Raw genomic sequence first — 15,498 nt, 5'->3', positions numbered from 1 at the left:
CAGTAGAGCGCTGGATTGGCTGACTCGAGCGCTGCCCATCTGGGCTCATATTTCACTCAGTCTGCACACCATGAAACTGGGACTGAAATAGCTGTCTCACGGTGACCTACAACAAGATGTGTCTGGAGTAAGAGTTGTTCATGTGGAAAATGGCAGAAATAAAAAAATAGGCAGATTAAAAGCTAACAATTCCTATCCTAATACAAGTAAAAGCCACCAATTCTCAGCACTTATTACCAGCAGGGTTGTTGGACATTAAATACTTTTTGAGCATCCTTGTTTTTGAATACAGGCAAATATACAGTTTATTTAATGCTATTTTACTGGACTGGTTTTTCTGAATCCCAACATGAGTGCGACTCAGTGTCCAGGAGAGGGCAGCAGAGAGCCTTAGTTTAACCTAACACACCACGTGACAGCCCAGGCCTCAAAGCACACAATGTATGTCAACAAAAAAGCTGTAACAGTTCCGCGGTGACTGTGCCTTTTCTTTTTGCTTTTCTAAACCTCGGGCAGCATTCGTCGGCTGAGGTTTGTCAGAACATCTGGATATTTACATCACCATGGACGTGGACGAGAATCCTCCTGAGGCCCTTCACCCCACCTGCTGCCTGGCTTCCGAGGGGACGTTGAGAGAGATTGAGGTCAACTTGCTGGAGTGTAAAGTCTGCTTTGAAATGTTTGATTCTCAACAGAAGCTGCGGAGGCCGCAGAACCTGTGCTGTGGCCATGTGCTGTGTCAGGAGTGCATCACGGCCCTGGCCCACCCTCTCCTCAGGAAGCTGGAGTGTCCATTCTGCAGACAGCTGTGCAGCGTTGATGGGACCTCCCAGTGCCAGGTGCTCTGTGACCTGCAGGAGCTGATGTTGCCCCGGAGCCCCTCATCCTCTGCCTCTCCTCCCTGTGCAAAAAAAATTGACGGTTGCTTAGCCTCAAACGTGAAATTAACCGCCACCCTGCAACTCAGCTGTGCATTTGGTGGCTGGGGTACTCTCATCAACCCTACTGGGATTGCTGCTTTGGGATCTTCTGGGACTTTAGTTGTGGTGCACGATGGGGAGAAGAGGATTGTGGTTTTCAACCAACAAGGAAGGAAGCTGAACAGCTTTGGGCGAAGAGGAAAAGCCAGTAGCAGGATTTGCTACCCAATGGATGTAGCAGTGGCTCCCAATGGTTATGTGGTGGTGACGGATGCGGGGGATAAAGCCGTGAAGGTTTTCTCCTCCAGGGGGAATCACGTGTTAACGGTGAAAGACATCTTCCAGCTACCCTGGGGGGTGGATACAGACAGCTGTGGGAGCATCCTGGTCTCGGATGATCGGGCTGGTACACTGTCCCTGGTAAAAGTGGACTATGGTCTTGGCATGATTGCGCATCATCAAACAGCCATCTCAGACCTGCATTGTCCCAGAGCAGTGGCCTGCTGTCAGGTAACTGGAAACACTGCAGTGATGGAGCACCCCGCTGATGTTGCACATCCAACAGAGAGACACCAATACACGAGACTGAAAGTGTTTACAAAAGACTTCCATCTCATCTACCAGACGGACAGCTTTAGCCTGAACCTGCAGTCCACAGTGAGGCTCAGCATGTCGGCTGTGGTTTTTGACGGAGACGGAGATGTGATTGTGACTGACTCCAATCAGGGGTTGGTTTGTAGTTTGGGGAAGCTCCAGAATGGTCCAATTATAACTCCTCTTGTGGGGAACCATCTCATCCGACCAGTTGGACTGGTTTTACTGAACAACATGCTCATCGCCCTGGATGCTGGTGACCATACGGTGAAGATTTATTCTTCTAAACAAGATACCAGCCCTACAAGTTAGCTTGTATGTGAAGAAACTCAACGTAGGATGTACTTTGAGTTTCTTCACACGGGGTACTGATGAGAGAAATTCCATTCATCAATAATCCGCATATATTCCTATTCAGAGTTACAGGGATCTTTTTGGGCAAAAGGTAGCTGTTCAGCCGGGACAGGTCACCAGTCCAGGGAGGGTAATGTGTGAAAAATTAAATAACATTAAGTGAAAATGTCATAAATAACAAATGTCACTGTACTTTTGTTTTTTTCCCCGTATAATAAAATCAATGCATTTTCTAGCAGTGTTAAGTATTTAATTTAATCAAACTGTTGTTGTGTTTTTAAAAGTTTACAGAGTCAGAAGATGAATTAACTAATTAATAAAGGAGTGCAAATGAAACTATCTAAGGAGGAAAATTTGACTGCAACAGGAAACTCTCACAGTTTTTGCCTAAACTAAGGTCAGGACCTTGAAAGGTCATAAATCAGCATATTTTAACAGATTTAGCCACATATATACGGTATATGCCACACATTTAATTAAATGTGCAGCAATCTGAATTTGAGTGGGTGCAAGCTGGCTGGAAACATTTGTGATATCATGGGACCAAATGTTTCTGGGTTATTGGGTCTTCAAACACATGAATGCAATGAGAGTATTTTAAATAAATGACTGGCAAATTTTTAGATGGACATTTTCAGGTGATAATATAGCAATTAATAAGTCATAAATACCAGCATGATTAGTGTTGGGTGCAGGTTGTGAGATCGGCCTGATTTACATATCATATGTACACAACTCTAATTCTGAAAAAGTTGGCATGCTGTGTAAAATAATGCAGTGGTTTCTGATAAGCCTGTATTCTCAACCGAACATAGAAAGAGAAGCATTTATTTAAATTACTTTTAGCCCATTTCGAATTTAATGGCAGCAACTCAAAAAGGTTGGGCTATGAGCGTCAAAAGTTTTGAGAAAACACTGTCTTCATGTAACAAAGTCAAAAATCTGTACCAGATGCTCATGATCTCCGGGTTGTCAGGCAAGACTGCATTAAAAAACAGACGTGATTCTGTAATGGAAATAACCATATGGGCTCAAGAAAATTCTGGAAATCACTGTCTAGGAACAAAGTTCACCAGGCTGTCCAGTTATGCAGGTTAACCCTCTATCACACAAAAACAAAACCATGTGTGAGCCAAACTCAAATTTGAATGCAGTGAAGGAAAAGGAAAACTGTCCTGCTGTGAGACTAATTGAAATGAATGGACATCTTGCTGATATGAAGAGGAAGCGTCAATGTTGAAAGATATATACGGTTGTAGATCAGCAGATTTTGCTCCTGTCCAAGCAATATCTCGATTTCAGGGAAGACCTTCCATGTTCGGCAAGACAATGCTAAACTATATACTTCCATTTGTAAAGCATGACTTTGAAGCAGAAGAGTTGGGGTCACGAACAGGCATGCCTGAAGTCCAAACCTTCCACCAATTGAAAATACTTGGTTCATCGACGCACTCAAACATCAGACAAGAATAGGAGAACATTTTTCTCCTACAACTCTCACAACTAGTTCCCCCAGCCACCAGATGTATACGGGCTGTTGTTAAAAGAAGAGGGGATGCTGTACCCTGTCCCAGATTTTATGAGACATGTTGCTGCCATCAAATTCAAAATGACTCTCTTTTCAAAAGAGAGCCGTGATTTGCAATGACAGAAATATTGACTATGTGTATGAGACGGGTGTTTCCCAGGAGGTTGATACTGTGAAAGTCCTACATCAGTTTTGACTAAGGGGTCTCATCATCTAGGCCGGATTATCCATATACTGAACCGGGCGAGCGCCCAGGGCCACCAGCCAATGAGAGGGCACCAAATCAAATAACTAACTGGACCATATATGTCATATTTTGATATTTTCTCTCTATATTTGCTGGAAGAGGAGTAAACAGTACAGCAGTAAACAATGATATAATAAAAATACATGAAAATAATAATAATAATAATAATAAAATAAAAAGAATTGCGTTTGAGTGAGTGCCTTAACAACTTAACAACCTTCAATCTACTACACATTGCTATTTTATTAATGTTTGTTTGTTTTTTTAGGATCCCCATTAGCATTAGCAACAGCATTAGCTATTCTTCCTGGGTCATCCGACAAACACACAACACACAAATTAACACTTAATACATAACAAACATACATTGACAAACAAAACAATAATAGACACAACTCCCTTAGTCACAAACAACACAGAGGATAACTAAATCCCCATCATTCTCAGACATAAATACATAGAAATGAAATCAAATAAAACACCTTCATAAACAATACCTGCCTGAAATGACCTTATCTTAGAATTCTTGACCACTTTTCACCTTTATTGTGATAGGGTTTCCACTATGTGCTGTTCCCTACCTTCACATAAGCTCATTCATTAGGCCTGTTTGATTGTTTAGTCATATGCTGTAATAGTTTTGCATGTAGTCCTCAGACAGGCCATATATGATGGAAATTATTATGTTTAACATGTGGTGTTACATTGAGTTTTATCCTGATTGGAGCATCAGTGTAGTATGGCGTTTGTAGACTCATGTCTATATGTGGTGTTACTCTTAGTTGGTTGCTTGTCTTACATTTATTTGTAGTATGAGTGTTGAGCATGTACTTCAGCAATACGTTCATGGGTCAATGACGTGACGCCTATATTTTTTGAAAAACAGATTTTTTTTCAATTCAAAAAAGGTTTAAATGGATAAAAAAAAATACCATATATATGAGCTACCTGTCCCACATATGGACTCACTTGAATTTTACAAAAATACTAGTTATTTGGGATTTTGTTGTTGTTTTAAGCGTCAAAATGTCATGTGGTGCGACCGTCCGACCATGACTCTTGTTTTGAAAACCTTTTTTGAAATCACTCTAAATGTATTTAAATCAATCTTCTGCCCTATCTGGCATGATTTCCAAAGTCTCTTGTAGTCCTGTATAAGATTGCAACACATTTGTATTTATATTTCCATCATAATATACAAACAAAGTTTGACCGATCATGTCCATTTTATAAAATATTATGTGGCGCGACCATTAAAAAAAACAACCATTTTTGTATAATACTGAAAACTTGTAAAAAAAAAAAAAAAAAAAAAGATGTCAAGATCTTATGGAAATTCATTTTAATATGAATCATGGTTGCACCACATGACTTTTTTTTAAGGCTAGTGCCAATTCATCTTGACAAAAATCTCTGAAATCACTTAATTTAAAATTTTAATATGAATTTATGTGTACACAACATTCTTAATGTTTGAACTACTGCAATAGATATTATTTTTTATTATTATTTTAAAATTGACCTGTTGAAAAAACTGGAAATCAGAAACCCCCCCCCCGAAACCCAAACTTGGATCATATAGTACTCCAGAAAAAAATACTGTATTTCGTTGACCTTATTTGGGGACCTTTTTTTTTTATTTTTTTGCCTTTATTGGACTAATGATCGGAATCATCTACTATATTAATTTTTTATTTTATTTACGCAGGACTTGATTATTTAATGTATTATTCATTTGTTCCAGTATTAATAGACATATGTGAAAAGAAGTTAAATGATCTTGAATGATGAATGATTGAAGAGGAGAGGGGTGGGTTGTTGTATTTATTTTTATTTACTTATTCATTTTTAATTTTTTTTTTCTCTTATTATTATTTATTTATTTTGGTTTAATTAATGTTATGAAAAGTAAAAAAAAAAGGGGGGGGGGGGAATATTGATAATTATATTGTTAGGCTATTGTAAACCTTTTTTTTTTCACTTTTTTATTGCCCTCAATAAAGATATCTATACAAAAAAAAAATTGACCTGTTGAAAATCCTTATCTTTAAAACCATAGTAAATTTCCCTTTTTTTCCGTTAAATGTGAGAGGAAGGGGGGGGCACTTGAAGTGTGGTCACACTGAGTTAATCGGCTCTGCTCATCATCATCATCATCATCACCACCACTCTTAAACCTAAATTATGGTTCTGCGTTAAATCGACGCAGAGCCTACGCCGTAGGGTTACGGCGTAGGCTGCGGCGACGCGCACCGTACGGTGCGTGCTTCCGCGCACCCTACGCCGTAAGCTCTGCGTCGGTGTGACGCGGAACCATAAATCCCCCTTTATCTGCTGCATGTAAACGGCCCTCCCCGGACGTGAGCCCGAGCAGAGGAGAGCAGCAGCTCCCGCTGGAAGATGGCGGTGGGGATGCTGTCTGGAGCCGCAGCAGCCGAGAGCTCGCTCTGCGCGAGAAACCAGCCCCGCTGGATGTAAAAGAACAAGATGAACTCCTTCCCCAGCCTTCGCCTCGACGCCTGGACTACTTCAGGGTGTTTTTAGGAGAGTGTCCGCTGCGCTGCCCTCCTTTTTTTCCCCCTGTGCAGAAATCCGGTCTCCTCGTCGGGGACTCGCACGGTGATAAAGCTCTAGACTAGACGGGTGGGAGTGAAAAAAGTGGACAAAAATGTCGGATACGAAGGTAAAAGTTGCAGTGAGAGTCCGGCCCATGAACCGCAGGGGTAAGTGTTTGTGTTTTACTCTCTTTTCACAATCCTATCGGATTCATGGCACATTATTATCATAAAGTTTGGCTGTCTTCTTCGCCATTGCTGCTGAGTTGCAGTCTTCAGTTTTAGTAGTTTCATCGCAGTCACAAGGAGCTCACATTTGACTTTTCACACCCCCACAAGTCTTGCTTTACTTTCCCTAAAAAAAAAACAACTTCTCTCTGTCTGCAGAGATTGAACTCAACACAAAATGTGTCGTGGACATGGAGGACAACCAGACTGTTCTGCACCCTCCACCCTCCAATGGGAAAGGGGAAAGCAGGTAAAACAAAGCTGAAACTTTGCCAAGAATTGTGTTTTTTTGAAGCAATCAATATCTTGATGCCACACCAAGATCACAAATAGGCATCTTTCGCCCTTGTTCGCTGGGATGAGTGCATCCCCGGCAAAAGTTCTTGGCAGTGCAGAGCAAGGCCCTGGGGGGAAATGTCTGTCAGTGGAACAGCAGAAAAATACAGATTGCACTCTCACTGTAATGAGAGTGCAATCTGCTGTATTACAGCTACAATAACATCCAAGATGAGCAAATAACTATTCATCCCCCACCACAAATCTAAGTGCAATGCCTTTAAAACAAGACAGCCCACACATGAGCATGGCACACAGTCATCAAGATTAAAGTTGATGGTGAAATTTTAAGTATTTTCTTGAGGCTGTTTTGATGCCAGAGACTAAATGCAGTGTTGAGGAGGGATTCTGCTCTGCTGCTGCTGCAGAGGACAGGGTGTCTTTCACCCACCTGATTGCAACATGATATCTTATTATGCAATTTATGTTGATTTTCCAATGCTAACCTCGGTAATGACACTACTTATGCAGTAAACTTGGAAAGTTTTCAGACTCCTAAAAGGGAAACGCCAGAACACTTAGCTTTGTTTTATTTCACACTCTTCTTGAAACAGCTTCAGTTCACTTCTGTGTCATCAGTCTACTTCAATGGTGCCCAAATCCTATCCCCGAGGGCGGCTGCCCTGTATGTCTTGGCTGTTTCCCATCTGATTCAAATGAATGAGTCATTAACAGACTCGTGCAGACCTTGAGGATAAGCTGATGGTCCTTGAGAGCAGAATTGGGTGAAAAGCAGCCAAACTTTCCATGAACCTGCAGGACAGACTCGTAAAAAGAAACATCTGAAAACTGGAGCACTCGCAGTGCATGATGGGAAGAACCATTTAACATTCACAAATGAATGAAGTTAATACGCACGGTGGCTTGGTGGTTAGCACTGTTGCCTCACAGCGAGAAGGTTCCCGGTTCCACTTCCAGGGTCTTTCTGTGTGGAGTTTGCATGTTCTCCCCGTGCTTGTGTGGGTTCCCTCCAGGTACTCCAGCTTCCTCCCACGGTCCAAAAACATGCTCGTAGGTTAATTGATGATTCTAAATTGCCCGTAGGTGTGAGTGTGAGTATGTCTGGTTGTTTGTATATATGTGGCCCTGCGATGGACTGGTGACCTGTCCAGGGTGAACCTAGGGCTGGGCGATATGGACCAAAAGTCATATCTCGATATTTTCTAGCTGAATGGCGATACTCGATATATATCGATATTTTTTCTGTGACATAATTGGTGTTTCCCCCAAAGCATTATAGCATAGCATCTCTGTTAGCTTCATTTTTTCTGAGGCAAACCCTTAAAAAAACAGTAAGTTTTAATACAAAGCCTCGTGCCAAATGTCACACAGGTACCTTTGTTAACAGAGGTCTGCACAATATCAAAATGTATAAAACAAATGAAATAAAAATAAACTGCCTGCATATATAGAATAAAAATGCTTCTTGAATAAAATAAAACTAATATCCCTTTCCTGCATAACAATTGAATTAAAATACACTGTGCAATTAATACAATGTAGACAGTAACAGGCAGACTTTTCCACTGAGGTTGACAGTTGTGCAAATAAAACATTTGTGCAAATCTCAAATAAAACATTCAAGTCAATTTGTCACGAAATAAGCTATATCAAAATCATAATTTTTTTTTTCTCGATATAAACGATATTGTCTCGTACCATATCGCGTTTGAAAATATATCGATATATATTAAAATCTCGATATATCGCCAGCCCTAGGTGAACCCCTGCCTCTCGCCTGAAAATTAGCTGGAATAGGCTCCAGCAGACCCCTGTGACCCTGCAAAGGATAAAGTGGGTATAGATAATGGATGGATGAAGTTAATACATTAACAGACATCCTAGATCTGACTACAATGGCATCATCATACTGTGAGGGTCTTTTTCCTGTAAGCTTGACTTGTAGACTTGTGAGGATAAAAATGGAAGATGGCTGCAGAAACATTTGAAGAACTCCAGAGTCCAAATGTTTTCCAGAGTAATTTGGGCCTCAAGCAGGGGTCAATTTCCACATTTCAACAAGACAACAACCTAAAACACGCCTCTAAGAAAACAAAGGAGGTGCTGAGAAAAACTGTTTCCAAGTCCATGACAGGCCCCTCACGAGAAATGTGATCTCAGTAAAGCATTTGTGTAGAGCTCTGAAGATGGCTTTGGACCGACGTTCTCCATCGGGATGAGGTTGCATGTTTCTACTCAATTGGAGGAAAAAAAAGTGTGTCAACCTTGTAGGGTAACTCCCAAGTTAACTCAAAGCTTTCATAGTCATTTTAACGTGAAGGAAAGTTTTTAAATGCATTTTAAAAATGCATTTTTTTTTTAACAGATTAGTAAAACATCAAGAATTTGTTTTGTCATTATGCAGAATTAGCTGTATGTTGAGTACGAAAAAAACATATTCATTTTGAATCTGAAAAATAAAATGCTGAAAGCTTGGAAGGTGTTTTATCTGATGTTGACGCTGAAAGCTCGAAGAGGATTTTTATGGGAAACTGCCTCAGCTGAACAGATTAGTGCAATGCCTCGAGGTGTAACTGTAAATCTGCAGAGCTAATTTATACTACGTTGCGTCAAAAATAATGTTGGACTATACCGTCGTTTATCAAAACGATCAATATGCTCCACATTTTACTAGAAATGTTTTTGGCTAAAATGAATAGAGAAAAACAAATCATCCTAAAGGAGAACATTTCACACTCCCCTTGTACATGAAGGTCAGCAGGAATCTGACGGAGCCTGGTGATGATATTTATGCTTGTAATGTTAGCAGTGGACATATTATATTTCTGTCATCGCAGGCAAAAGCTATTTTTTTCTCAACCTTTTTTTTTTTTTTCTTTTCTTCTTCTGCTTGGTTCTTCGGCGCTCTTCTGTCAGTCTCACACATGATTAGACACCTAACCCGATTACCCAGAGGCACATGAAAATCAAACAGAATGCCCATTTATGAAAAATAGGTCCAAGCCCGATCGTTTTTTGTGTGTTTGATGGATTGTTTCAAGCGAGCAAACAGATCTTGAGAGTCCACACTGATAATGAAGTCACAGGAGGCACATAAGGTGCCAAGGTTTTTTCCCATAGCTCCCATCCAGCTTTGTTAAACTGTAACACTCTGTCTGCTTTTCCATGTAAATAACAGTCAGCATTAAATGGTAATGGGCTCGCGTTGGCAGTTGCTCGGGTCCTCACACTAACCTGCATTTAAGGCAATTATCAGAGCAGAAATTGCCACACAGTGGCTGCTTTCCAGGCTGTTAAACAAATCACATTCAAAGCTAGCATGTGTGAAACAGGATGCATTACAACGAAAGCCGTTGAAAAGAAGATGTCAGAGGCATGAAAGAAATGGCTGAGCGTCTCCATCAGCAGTATTTTGGATGTTTTTTTTTTTTTCAGTGTTACCTGTTTCCATGTTGACGAGTGAAACACAAACATGACTCACGGTATTGTTCAGCAGAAACTTGCTTATCTGATTTAGATTTTGCAATGTTTGGGCAGAAATTCCTTCCAGACGTTATCCTACGTTATTTAAAAGGTCTTTGGATGGTTTGACTCTTTCACTTTCACTCTCAAGGACGTTTTTTTTTTTTTTTTTCTTCACAAATTCCTTTTTTTAATTATTATTATTATTATTATTATTATTATTATTATTATTAGTGGTAATTCTCAGTGAATTCCAGTCTGTAGCTGCTCGATGCCCATGACCTCGAGCAGTTCAGAATTTTGCTTGATTTAATCATGTCACATTTCTACTGTATGGTGCAGTTCAAGCATGTAATTATTTGTTAACGTTTCAGCGCTGCTGCTGCTGCTGTGTGTTTTAGGTCACTGTGTTTAGGCTTCTTTGGTTTTCTCAAACCATATAATTTTCCTTCTAGTCGCTTGAGGAGCCGCAGGAGGGGATGCCCCGATCCCTGAGACTACGACGACACCTGTTATTCTGTATTAGAAATGTGTCAGATTTAGAGGGCATTAGCATGCCAAATATGGCTGCAGGGGCAAGACCATGGGAACCTTTTTCTCTCTCGTGGGAATGCTCTGATGCAGCTTCAGAAAAGGAGCAGTTATAAGAGATATTTCTATGTAAACACGTCTTTAAGATCTTTGAAACATCTGGATCTCAGTGAAGTTGTTTTTGGGATACTGGTTTTAGAAATTAAAGTCTTAAATTAAGTCTTTAGTGTGGTGAATGTGAAGCAAATTCTGTGTCTGATCAGTAATTAGAGCCTTTTCTCTACAGTTTGTGTTTAATCCAGTTAATCAGGCCACACAGTACCTTGAAAACATGTGATTGATGTAAAGAATTTGGAGTAATATGAGGGATCACCTTTGATGATTAAGCCTAGTTCTGTGTACCGCAGAGCATTATGGTTACACTCGTGACCCTCCACTCTCCTCTCCTGTTTCCCTCTGAAGTGAACAGTTATTTCACCAAGGGGCAAATGAAACTTAGATTGTGACTTCAGGCGGAGAGGTTGCATTTCCCAAGTTTCAACTTTCATTTGCCTGTAGAGATGACATATTTGGAATGAGAGTGTGGGAAAGTAGTTTTGCTTTCACACACCAATCTGCTCTCCTTAGGTGTTTAGGCACAGTCAAGGTGGGAGGTGGAGAGGCTTAGAAATACCTGAGGCTGCTGTCTGAGCAGGGGATGAGTGGTGGAGCACCGTGACAAGAAAATACCCGGTGACTTAACACAATGGGGCTATAATACATCAAGCCCCAGCTTGTCCGTCACCATGCAGCAACTAAATACAGGGCATTGAGTGCTGGAGAGCCTGCATATGCAAACCTACTTTTTGTGTATTTCTGTTTAGGATCGGGAGGTTCAGGCAAAACGTGCATTAACCCGAACTGCGGCTTTGGAGTTCTACGTTTTAAGATGGATCAGTGGAAGTCCATCTTTATCTGATAATGGCCGTACCCAAGCTTGTAATTTCCACTCTAATCTTTTCTTATCACTGATGTTAACAACAGCTCTGTTGGGTTTATCTCCACTAGCCTGTGTTATCTTGTTTACTTGGGTGTTGTAATTTCGGTGGTGTGGAGGAGAGCTAACAATTAAGACATCATCTGTTTGGATGCTACTTTTCCTGTTCTTCCGCTACTTATCTTAACTTAACTACTTATTAATAGTGAACCGATTGGTAGTCAGTCTTTTATTTTTTTACAACACTTAAAATAAAAAAAAAATAGAGCAAATGCTTTAGCACCCCCCCCTCACACACACACACACACACACACGCATGCATGCACACACACGCATGCATGCACACACCCATGCATGAATACACACTAAAAAAGAAAAAAAAGGTACACAGACGCAAAATACTAAGCTGAAGTAGTTCCTTTCTTCCAATAAAATATTAATGTGGCTTTAGTAGCTTTCTTATAAAGAAACCTTTTCCAAAAGCAAAGCATTTTGATATATTTCTCTGCTTGAAAGCCTTCATTTGCTTATCTACATTGATTCAAATACCAAATTGAAAACCTCAATGTAAAACAATTGTCACATCTTGAGGGTGTCCCAGGTTTGAAAATATGTCTGCGTGCAGCAAATACTTGCTGATTTAAAGTAATTTTGAAAAGCAACTATTGGAAACTCCTGTGTGAGTCGTTTCATAATGCCCTCCCCTGCTACTCTGGAACTGGTTTGGAACGTTTCGTACTGGTGGAAGAAGCTGTGAATCGTAGAGGTACCAGACTAGACATGAGAAGTGATTGAGAAAAGCTGGCCAATATTTGACCTGGCCTTTAACCGATCTGGTATGGAAATCAGATTGAAGTGCATCATTGTCGGATGCCCTTCCTCACAACCCTCTGCTTTGGCGCTCAATTTGGTTTGAAGATTGCACTTTGGATAGTTTTGAATGTGTAGGAATAAAAAAAAAAAAAAAAATCCTTTTTGGAGATGCAGACCTTCCTTGAAGAGTGTTGGTTGAGTTGGGATGCGCTCCAATGGTGAGACATCGCGTTTCAGCGTTTATGACAAATGCAAATGTGTTTTTAATATTATCACAAGTCTTTAATCATGTCTCGTGTCATTCCTCGACCTGAATATTGTCAGCAACCAATCGAAATTTTGTTGCCTTTTAATTAAACAAGGAACTTGGTTGTATTGTGGAAGTGGTGACCCAACACAAGATCCTCAATCTGTGGGAAATTTTTAGGCAAAGACTTAAAACTCTGACATACAGTCTTTAGGTGTACAGACTTGTCACAGCCACACAAAGACGAGCTCAGGCCTAAATGTGGAAGTATTTTAAAAAACCAGCGTATCATCCGTATAAAGCTGTGGTTTTTGGGGGTCTGTAAACGATCATTTATTAAACCAGAGTGGAAAGATTTTAAGATGTTGTTTACGTGCGTCTGTCATTACTGCCTTTCCGCAACTTTTCTGAAACGCCTGCGTCATACACGTCACTCGTACTTGCCGCCATTTTCTCCTTTTACAGTTTTTGTGCAAGTGCGCATGCCCAATGTTTTGCCGCTAGTTATCGTTTGCTTCCGTCATAGCATCAGAGCGCCACTAACAGGCCTGGCATGTATTTTACAGCATTTTCAGGCGTATTGAGTACATTCATGTGGACGCACACATTTACTGACACAGCTCCGTCTTCACGAAGAATGTTTTTGAAATCATAAGCATTTCGTCTTTGTGTGGATATAGCCTTAGGATCCTTTTTAAAATTGTAAAACACAGCAGTTTTGCATTTTTTTTAAAAAGAAGATTATCTAGATAACGAAGAGTGGGCCCTTCCATATTTTGTTATCCATTATTACCGTATTTTGCGGACCATTAGGCGCACCGCATTATAAGATACAATATCAATGAGCGGGTCTATTTTCATACATAAGGCGCATGATAAAACAGTCAGGTCAGTCGAACTCTATTCAGCTCATCACGGTAACTCAGAATATCGTTCAGTTGTAACTAATACAGAAAAATACACTCACATTTTAAATCATTCACGAATCCACAAATAAAATGTGGAGGAGGTAAGCGTCATACTACATCCTGTTCTCTGATTGGTTCATCGTGGCCAGCGATAACGGACACCTGAAGTTAGTGTGAGGTTGGAACAAGTTTGTATTCCAAGATTTGGTTATAATTGGATTATGATGCAGATTTGAAAACGTTGGCTTGACGTCTAATTATAGGAAGGTAACATTGACTAGATGTTGGATGAAGGTTGCTTGCCAGCACTACATAATTAGTTGTCTAACGTTTTCTGTCGTTGCAACCCGTATCCAACCGACTAATACAACGTCCCTGTGTCAGCTGAATGACCATCAATCAAGCGGAGCGGCTTCATCACTTACTAAAGTCGCACTAAAACATTTTGACAGATTTGCAATGTACCACATAAAATTGGTTTGAGGTCAGTAAGCACAACAAAATTCATACATAAGGCTGATTATAGGACTCACCGCCGATTATTGAAAAAATTAAGGATTTTAAGTGCGGCAAATACGGTACATCAAGTTTGATGAAATTGAACTTGGTAGATTTTGAATGATCCTGCTGGTAAACAGACAATAGGATATCAACACATCTGGACAGTCTCTCAAGGTCACACAGTTCATTTAATCCACAGATCATCCAAAACTTTCTAATGAACATATTTTGTAAAGGAGGTTTAATCTGCATTACGGTGTTCAAGCCTCCTTTTGCTGCTTTTCCATAGCTGTGTACCAGATAACTGAGTGGGAGCAGTAACTTCTTTTGGTCTCTACTGGTCGCCTGGAGGCTACTCCCGGCTGACAAAATAGCTCCTTATGTAACCTGTTGCAAACAGCAAATTACAACAGCAAGGCAACATGCATGTTTTAATCAACTTCATGTGTACACTAAAAGTTTACTTTTTCATCTGTCATCCAGTTTTCCCAGTTTCTTTGTTATGATACATAAATATCGAGAACACAAATGTTCTTGTTACTTGAAGCGGGTGAAGTTAAAGTTTTAGAGTCAGAGTTTCTCTGAGGTCATACGTGACTAAGTGTCATCAGGCTTTCCAAAACAAGGCTCACGCTAAATGACAACGCTGCTTGGTCCAGTAACTGCCCTCAGGAATGCTCTTTGTCTTTCCATTTTGCTCGCTATGTGCCACTAATCAACCTTTCCATTCGGTAGTATCTTGTTCTCTGAGTCAGTGGGCCTGTAAAGCACCCCTTTAGCCCGCGTTTACTCTTTAAAGCTGTTCTCATAGTATTAGGAAAAAGTGCTTGACGCCCGCTGAAAGAACAATTGCCTTTCCTTGAGGACTGTCCGCTGTTTGTTTAGAGGGTGGGACATTGTTTACATCTCGATCCAGAATTGAGAAAAGATTGCGTCCTGCCTCTTTGTTAAGCCTGTGTATCATTAATGTCAGATGTGGGCAGCAGTATATGTAAATCCACGTTTGGGCTTTTCCTCCATAACAACTTTCTTGCATGAGTCTCTCTGATGAGGCCCTTTTTGAAGTCTGGAAGCTGATGTTTGCATGATTTTATTTTCTAGTTTATTGTGGCTTTACTTTCAGTCTCATTATAATGTATAACGTTCAAACACACAGCCATAGTCGGTACTCATTTCTCTTTGCTGTTAATTATATTTAATAGTTATTTGCTCTCTGTGTCTGTTTTTGTTATTATTCTTAGCAGCTAGAGGCCAGATCTGTTCAAATAAGTGACATCCAGCACGAAAACAGTCACAGGACCTGAGCTCCAGTGTAAATTTGTCACTTCTGTTCCTGT

The 15,498-nt window shown here is 40.3% G+C and overlaps 2 protein-coding genes across 6 annotated transcripts in view; both read left to right on the top strand.

Moving 5' to 3' along the window:
* The first annotated feature begins 456 nt into the window (after positions 1-456).
* LOC133440983 (E3 ubiquitin-protein ligase NHLRC1-like) lies at positions 457-2,101 on the top strand. The gene has a single exon (XM_061718340.1). It carries the CDS (start codon positions 564-566, stop codon positions 1,824-1,826), a length of 1,263 nt encoding a protein of 420 aa, XP_061574324.1. The 5' UTR covers positions 457-563; the 3' UTR covers positions 1,827-2,101.
* Positions 2,102-6,027: 3,926 nt separating this feature from the next.
* Positions 6,028-15,498, top strand: part of kif13a (kinesin family member 13A) — a 48,414-nt gene continuing 38,943 nt past the window's right edge. For all 5 annotated transcript variants that reach the window (XM_061716692.1, XM_061716695.1, XM_061716693.1 and 2 more), the window contains exons 1-2: positions 6,028-6,366; positions 6,586-6,676. In XM_061716692.1, coding sequence (XP_061572676.1) covers positions 6,312-6,366; positions 6,586-6,676 — 146 coding nt within the window. In that variant the 5' untranslated portion in view covers positions 6,028-6,311. The remainder of the gene's footprint in view (positions 6,367-6,585; positions 6,677-15,498) is intronic.

Source organism: Cololabis saira, chromosome 3 (genome assembly GCF_033807715.1).
Source record: "Cololabis saira isolate AMF1-May2022 chromosome 3, fColSai1.1, whole genome shotgun sequence".
NCBI classification, from domain to species: Eukaryota; Metazoa; Chordata; class Actinopteri; order Beloniformes; family Belonidae; genus Cololabis; species Cololabis saira.
Note: the sequence above shows the minus strand (reverse complement) of the source record. Positions and strands in the feature narration are given on the sequence as shown.

What these genes read in the sequence shown, in the direction of transcription:
- LOC133440983 (XM_061718340.1), top strand. Translation starts at nt 564, where the DNA reads ATGGACGTGGACGAGAATCCTCCTGAGGCCCTTCACCCCACCTGCTGC.